The sequence below is a fragment of the Parasteatoda tepidariorum genome, chromosome 1, assembly GCF_043381705.1.
Source record: "Parasteatoda tepidariorum isolate YZ-2023 chromosome 1, CAS_Ptep_4.0, whole genome shotgun sequence".
Taxonomy (NCBI): Eukaryota; Metazoa; Arthropoda; class Arachnida; order Araneae; family Theridiidae; genus Parasteatoda; species Parasteatoda tepidariorum.
This window is the reverse complement of record NC_092204.1, coordinates 109166495-109175359: the sequence shown is the minus strand read 5'-3', so window position 1 is coordinate 109175359 and position 8865 is coordinate 109166495. Positions and strand designations below refer to the sequence as shown.

At 28.2% G+C, this 8865-nt stretch overlaps 1 protein-coding gene across 1 annotated transcript in view; it reads left to right on the top strand.

Moving 5' to 3' along the window:
- Positions 1-7902, top strand: part of LOC107449100 (cGMP-specific 3',5'-cyclic phosphodiesterase) — a gene marked incomplete in the record, with an annotated part of 371784 nt that extends 363882 nt beyond the window's left edge. The window contains 2 exon segments of the mRNA XM_071185055.1: positions 2176-2234; positions 4907-7902. Of these exon segments, the coding sequence (XP_071041156.1) occupies positions 2176-2234; positions 4907-5071 (224 nt within the window).
- Between the last annotated feature and the right edge of the window lie 963 nt (positions 7903-8865).

Sequence of the window (8865 nt, the reverse complement as noted above, 5' to 3'; positions counted from 1 at the left end):
TTTTTTAATAGTTTTTTGAATATGGCTCTTTGAAGACGAAAAAGCAGACGAAAAGCATAGACTTACAAAATGACTGATAACTAAATAACTAATCCAAATTTTTGAAAAAGAAAAAAAATACTTCTTCATTATGTCAAAACACAATTATGTGCCGAGTTTCGTGCCTGGGCGAGGCTTCTGGGGCTATATATTGTGATCACAGACACACACACAGCCGCGTTTATTATTATGTATAGATTGGATGTCCCGTAATCACTGCCTTTTTTTTAGATAAGTGGAGCCGAAATCTAAACTTTATGACCAAAAATTGATATTTAAGAAAACTATCAAAATATAAGAAAAATGGAATTTTAAAAACAAAAACATGTTTGGTGGTTGGAGGTGACAAACTATTATTAAGTTATTAAGACTATCATTAGGCGTTTGACAGAAACAGCTCTTCACCAGTGCTGTTTTTGCTAACATGCATATAATCAGAATTTCGTTTTTTGCTTGTTTTTGGTATCTAACTTTTTATTTAAATCGTTTACGAAAGACAAATTAAGTTTTAGCTGCTTTTAGTGCTTCTCCAGTTTGATTTATTATTTTGAAGTCTTTTTCTTAAAATTTGCTTAAATCAATTTCATACTTTGATTGGACTATTATTAAGACTCAGAAAGAGAGCAAATTGAAGATTTTTAAAAACTGATAACTCTTTTGTATATTAATTGCTTAAATATTATTTTTTGACTTCTAACGAGGAATTTTTCTTTTCAATTTTTTTTGTTTCCACATGTTTTCAAGCATATTTTTTCAATTACAATCAATGATTAATAGAAATTTTATCTCAATTTTAGCTCTTAAACCGCTATAAAATCATCATTAAAATAAAATAAAATATGAAAAAATCTGAAAATTTTAATGGAAATTATGATCTAAGCTAAAAAAAAACAACATAGAAATTCTGGGAAAAAGGAAATAGTGTTTAATTTTTAAATTAAATCATGTTAAAAAAAGAGCTTTGTTAAAAAAAAATTTACGTTATTTCTTAAAGCAATTTTTTATATTTCTTTATTACTTAATTTCGATTTTACACTTCTTTCCTTAACACTTCTTCTTGATATTGCAGAGATTTTTTTATTATTAGCTAATAAAGATATCAAAATATTTAACTTCCTTTGATAAATACTTTTCTTTTTAAATTGCAAATATATCTTAGGTTTGTGAAATTTTAAAATTCTTAACTATCAAATTTATTTTTTTATAAAAGTAAATTAGAATATATTTTAAAATTTTTTAAATAAGTTTTGCTTGCTTATTATAGATGTAACACTTTTTGCACTCTTATTAAAATATAGGAAATTCAGTTTATAAAACAAATTTAACTATTCATTATGCAAATGAGAGAATTTGCATACATATGAGAAATGGAAACCTTCAAAGTTAAATTTTTTACATAGATATTTTTAGTAGATAAAGTATAAGTTAAAAAATGAAAAAAAAATTTTAAAAATGTTTTAATTAGTGTTTGAAAAATTGTTATTAAGTATTAACACATTTTACAGGTTAATGGATATTTTTTATTAAGTATTGTGGTCATGGAAAAACAAATCCATAAGAAGATACAAATAAAAAAAAATTTGAAATGCTATAAAATTTTCCAAACCTTTACTTGAATCAAATTTCTCACGTTTGCTGCTGTTCCGTGTTTAGATCAATATCAAGGTAGGTTCAGTGGTTTTGTATCAATAGTTCAGAATAATTCATCGGCGAAATCAAATCAAATATAACGAAACAAATATTTAATAGCGAAAAAAGGATTAATACAACTTGACACTTCGTTGTCAACATGTTCACTACTTGTTGATGCGCTCACAGCGCCCTCTCAGTAAGGAGCTTTTACCAGCTGCATTTTTTTTTGTCATTCGAAATTCTAACCAGTGGTGGTAAAACGAATAGCATTTTTTGCATTGCTTTGTAAAGACTTACAAAAATAAAAACGTACCTTGAAATATTATTTATTGAGTGATAAAATTGTACAAAATGTTGTCCGACATTATAAACTCCAAATCTCAAGAGGCTAATAAAATATTTAATTTTTGTTGATTGTATAATAGATGCTTATTGTATAACCATTGCATTTTATTAAACTTGATTAGTAATTTGATATTAATGAAAGTTTATTTATACCAATAGGTTTAAATAAAAAAATGGATGCTAATAATCCTATTAATGGAGTAGGACCAATTCCTCAGGTAATTACTTTTAATTTGCTAATGCATACAAAATATTACTTACTGTTTGGCGATATAATAATTAAAAAAAAAGTACATAAGTATGAATGTAAAATTTTCGTGTCTATATTTATTTTATAATAATAAATATATAAATTTTTCTAATATATAAATTTATATAATTTATTTTATAATAATAAATGTAAAAAAATATATAAATATAAATATTTCTTTATACGGTTGTATTATTATAGATTCAAATGCAATAAAGTTCCGAATGCAATGTTAAAATAATTAAATGTCTAGTATGGTATATCTAGTTCATGGTGATTCCTTGTAAACGACGAATATAAAATGTTGTAAAAAATGTATTCTAATGTATTCATATTGTTATTTATTGCTCGCTGCGGAGCAGTGCAATCGTCTTTTCATGATGAATTCTTAGAAATAAGGACTGTAGGGCATAATATACTTAAGCATTTTGGGAAGATTACAGAGTTTTTCGTTATATAGTTTTTCGTTTCGTTCGTTAATGTCATATTTTTGCTTGCTCTCACTTTTTCAAACTTTGTTTCATATTACGCTTGGCTGAGCCTAACCACAACCGAGTCTTTATTCTATTTCGTCCGAATATTGCTTCGTACTTTGTAATACTTTTTAGAATTTATTTAACTTTGATTAAACCTCTCAAAAAGGTGTGGAAGATAGTCGTTTCCGTAGCATTTAGAATAGATAACTCATCAGACTATGATTCCGAAAATCACCATTTGTTAAAAAACAAAAACAAAATATAATTTCTCAATGTATTTAATATATTTAAGCCATCATTGCGGAAATTTTTTTTATAAAATTTAACACTGCCAGAAAACTACAAGAAAATATTGTACCCATAATTCAGGCTTGTGAATTAACTACATTTAGTAGGATGCCGAATATTTTCGTTCTTTCTCATTTTATATAATAGGATACTTTCTTTCATTCTCTATGAAAATGGTGTCAATGTACGGCTGTAGAGAGATCTTCACACTATACTTGTTGGTGACAATCATGATAATAATAAACTGGTCTATATATATTTCTAGTAAAGATAGTGCTAGCTTACGCTTGGTTGTTGGTTTTATGTGATACATACGGGATATAGAGTCCATGAGCTGGCGGCTGTTTTTACCGATAAGTACGAATTTTAATATCGTGATGCATTAGAAAATATATCGACATTTAACAATATATCACTCCATTTTTAATTTTAACAATTTTATATTATTTTTAAATAGGTCAATATTTCTGTTAATAAAACAAAATGTATCAATATTCATAATTAGTCATAACTATCGTTATGCATAATACACGTGGTATTATCTTTATGATAAAATAATGATAATGATCGTAATTTTATCGTATTCGATAATTACAGTTATCAATAATAGTTGTGTTATAGTCGTTTTTGTGTGTTATCGTTAATGAGAACAATATGGTCGTACTCGATACACCCATGTGTAATATTGGTAGCTGGTGATCTGTGTTAACAAGAATTTAGCATTGCTCTTACATCTTGTCTAACTTGGCCTTCTGGTGCCTATATCAGATAAGTAGGTGAGAGTGGGGTCAATTGGAACATTTTTTACTTAACTATTTTTAACTAACAAAAAATCCAATATATTATAAGTATTAATTGACAGACGAGTAAAGTAGACTATCCTCTACTAGAAAAAAAAATAAATACCTGATTTTAAATATTATTATATTAGTTATTAACAATTTTTGACAGTCGTGCACTTGTTACAATTGTCCCCACTTACGGGGTCAATTGTAACAGTTCATAAATTCAACTAAAACATAGTTAATTATACATATTATCATAGTTGTGATATATTTTTTTATTGATCAAAATAGTAGTGATATTTTAGGAGTAAAAATAATAATGAGCAGAGACCTAAAGGGTTAAACTTTTAACTTTAAGGGGTTAAAAATTTTAATTTATGATGTGAAAGGTGACAAATAAAATAATGCACATGCAACATAATATAAATGATATCGGAAACTATTGGTGGTTCTTAAAGAGTTAAGTAATGGTTTGTAAACGTAACATTATTTATTTTCAGCTGTTACAATCGTCCCTTTACTTATTGTTACAATTGTCCCTAAGACGCCATTTCAGCATCATTTGTTAAGAACAATGCTAGTTAATTAGCAAAACTAATATTTTTTTATTGAAATGTTAATCAAGGTGTTCACTTACGTATTCGGTTACTAATTTTTATTTGTTTAAACAAAATTACTTTGTTACAATATAATATTCTAATACCAAAAAAAGTACTTGCTTGACATGAAAATATCTTTTGTGATGTAACTCTTTCAAAAGTACATAAAAATGGTTGCCATCAAGGGTGTACATGTAGATTTATTAAATACACCTTGTGCGCCACCTAGGAACCAAATCTAGAACCCGACACTCGAAATTTTTGCTCTGTTGCAATCGTACCCTGTTACAATTGACCCCACTCTCCCCTACTGTTTTAGCTTGTACCCGTCACCTTAACTGTTTCGCAAAATAAGTAAATATTCCAACCTCAGGGAGAGCTTATCTCTTGATAGCCAGACAGCACTGCGAAAGTTTATAAATTTATTTTCTTTTTAGCAAGTACTTTTTGTGCATTTATTTTTGTGAGTTTATATCTTTTTGTTTTATAAAGACAGGTGGAGCCTTTCAGACTTCAAATATGGAAGTAGTAAAAGTGGAAGACCGATCCTTTCCGGAGAGGCGAAAGAAAAAATTTCCACTTGATCGCATCCGACTTAAGCATTCCAAAAAAGAGCATAAGGAACAACACAGTCGAAATGTTTGCACTGTCCTGTGATCCCTCTGACACTTCACTACATTTAACTTATTTTGACTGCATTTACTTAATTTCATAACGAGTTGAGCTCAATTTCGTTTCGCTGCTGTTGTTGTTTCATAGCACCGTACAATCGCCAAATGCCGTTCGTCTTTTGTAATGTTTTGGGCAATCAAAAACAAATTCATAATTGGTGTAAATGTCTGTATGATAAAAGTAATGGTTGATTGGGAAGAATGACATGTTACATGTACAAAGTGAATATCCACCGAAATTTTGTTCAGCATAAATGAATGTTTCACTATTTTTTCGATCCACTTGCACTTTTGAAATCATGTATGTATTGAAAGCATAAGTGGATGAAGGAGAAGAGAATTTTGTAATAATTATCTGTTGAAAAAGTTTTTAGAGTTCTGTCTATATTGAAAACAGAATCACTGATAATCATTTAAAGTATCAGTGACATATAAGGATATTTTATGCGTAATTAGTAATTGAAAACTGAAAGTTCAAAAGAAATATTCAGGAAGGAGAAGAAAAAAAACTTTTATATTGTTTTCTACTATTTCACTTCTTTCGGTTTCTTAGTCTACATTTTGAACTGCTGATACCTTAATAAATGTTGGTAAAAACAGGGGCACTGATGCCTAGTTTGAGATATCTATAGATCTGTTTATCAGTGACAAATGAGAGCAGGGATTGAGGTATCAGTGATAATTGAGGGCTAAAAATCAAAAACTTCGAAAGCCTAAAAGAGGAAATTGTTCAGACAGGCAAAACAAAATCTACACTTTACTTTTGTCTCTTGGTTTACACATTAACTGATGTTTAAAATATATAACATTAATATTTAGAATTATTTTTTAATTTTTTTAAATTTATCAAACTTATAAATATTTTGTGTTTTCAACTAGTGTGACATATTAAACACCAAAAGACTTTTATTTCAACTATCATTTCAATATTTGCAACTTCAAGCGTTCTCCAGTTTGTAAACTTGGCACTTAAGGATCGTTATGTAAAAAAAAAATGTTCCAATTTAATAGATCTTTCAGCATTTTACATTTTTAGTCATCAATTATTCACGATAATTCATTTTTCAAAATAAAAGAATAAGTGCGCATCTCCTTTATCCACTTACTTTTTGTCATATTTTAAGGTTAAGAATGAACACTGGAGAAAGTGAAATATTTTTAAAAAACAAATATATGGATGTTTTTTTTAGTTCAGTTTATTTCGCACACGTGTTTGAATTCAATGCATTAAATGTAGGAAATATTTAGAATTGTTCATAATAATATAAATCGTTACTGGTTTTACTCGTAGCTCATTATTTAGATTGAAAAGATTACTTAAAACCCTATCTGAATCTACACTAATCTAACTATGCTCAAAACGTAATTCATTCTTATCAAAGATATTTGAAAACTCATTGTTTAAATTGCAAATTAAATAAAGTTTCTTAATCAATAGATATTATTGCATTGGTTACAACTTTTATTTAACTGTGAATGGAGGCAGTTTTATAACTCTTTTGTTTTTTCTTTCCCAATAAAAATCATACAAAGCGTATTTTTCTGTGAGGTGATCAATTTTTATTCTTCTTCTTCACATTTAAAGATATAAAATATGTTGTGAATTCACCTTAATTTTTTTTTCTTCAATTCATTTTAGCATACTTTTAATGAGTAAAATTATTTATGACTCGATTTGCTATCTTCCTTAAACGTCATTTAAAATAAGTATCATTAAAAAAAATAATTTTTATTAGAAATGCGCTATGAATTCAACTTAATTTACATATTTTGGTGAATTTATTTGAGTATACTTTGAATGCGCAAAATTATTTTTGGCTTAATCTTATTGTAATAATTTCTTGCTTCTTTAAACATCAATTTAAATAAACTCCCTAACAATATGTATTCAATTTAATTTACATGTTTTAATTTATGTATTTTAACATGCTTTCAGAGCGCAAAAGCAGCTTTGTAGTTATATTTGCTTAATTAACGTCATTTAAGGTAAGCTTTCTCCAAACATACATTTTTATCAATTCTGGGATTAACCAAAGTTTATTTATTGTAAGAAAATGAGTTTCAGATAATATAACTTAAAATGTACAAACAAAAAGAGTTGAAGTCAAAAATACTAACGTTATGATGTATCCCTTTTTTTCGGGAATGCCAATAAGTACTGAATACTGAAGAATTTCTGAAAAGACACAAATTTTCTCTTAAATTGATTTACTTATTTTAAAATCGTAAATTTCTTACATTTTAATGGAATAAAAAAATTTTTGAATTGATTTTGAAATTATTTATTAATTGAAAGATTTTACGTTTCAAACCGGATTTACAACAATTGTTTAAATTATGAGTATTTTCTCTTTATAATATGCGTATATTTACATTGCAAGCAATCTAAAACAATATATGTTTAGTAATCATTGAAACTTTTAACCCTTTTTTTTTGTTATTTAAACCATTCCATATTAGCATTTATTTATCGTTTTAGCATTTTTTTAGTGACTTTTCTTGTTATAACTTTTATATATGTGTGCCAAATTATAAATCTTTTTGTACTTATTTCATTAAAATTTGCAAGGTTTGCTAATCATTAATATATATTAAGTTTTCAGTAAAAGTTTTTTCTTTTTCTAAAAGAAGAGAATTATTTTTTCAGTGTTGCATTTTAACAGGTTAATGAACTTTCTCCAAACTAGTCACGTCTTTCAATAAGTTCACGCTAGCCTGTTCATTGAACATTGTACATACACATTTGAAATGTATTATGTATAGTTGTGTCTCTGTATAGTTGTATGATATTCAAAAATAAATTTTTGTTATAAAATTCGCAATCTTAATTTATTCAAACATTTTACCCTCATATTTCTTGCCCTTTAGAGTTGAAAAGTATAATATAATACTTGTTTAGTAAATTCATGAAAAACATATTTGAAACTTATGAGATAGAAAAAAAGATCCTCAAATAAAAATCTACATTTAAAAAAAACTTAATTAGACAGAAATTTATGATTTTCTTTGTTATGTTGGTGACCAAAATTTCTTTTTCTCTTTTAGTTTCAAAAGTATACATAGTTTGCCACCAGATAGCTCTGCTAACACATAAAAAACACACATAACACACACGAACACACATAAAAAAGCTTTCAAAATTAAATACTATTTGATACAATGATAAGGCGTAGTGTAAAAGCATATATTTCTATGAGACGCCCATGAAAATATTTCAGTTTAACTGGTCAAACATACACTGGTGGACAAAATTAAGAGATGGAAAGCATTTTCGCACATTCATTCCCACAGGCAAGATACCGGCACACCGCTCCATGTGTTTGACAATGGTTCCGTGAACGCCCAGAGGTACAGGCCCTATGTGCGTCCTAGAGCCCTATGTGCGTCTTTTCAGGGTGGTCCTGAGTTCATTTTTATGGACAACAATGCGCGACCACATAGGGCTCTCATGGTTGATGCGTATCTGGAAATCGAGGATATGAATGAATTGGCCAGCCAAATCCCCTGACCTGAATACTATTGAACATGCTTGGGATGCTCTTGGGAGAGCTATTGCAATGTGCCAACCTCCTCCCAGAACCATTCTGGAGTTAAAAATTGCTCTGGTGGAAGAATGGGAGGGTCTTCCACAAGTCCTCCTTAACTCCCTTATTACCAGCATGCATACTCGTTGTGCATGCTGTCTGTCTGTCAGCGGTGACCATACACCATACTAGAGGCAACACACACTGTACAAGCCTCACTTTTATTGTCATCTTTTATCCTTAAGTTCAGACTACA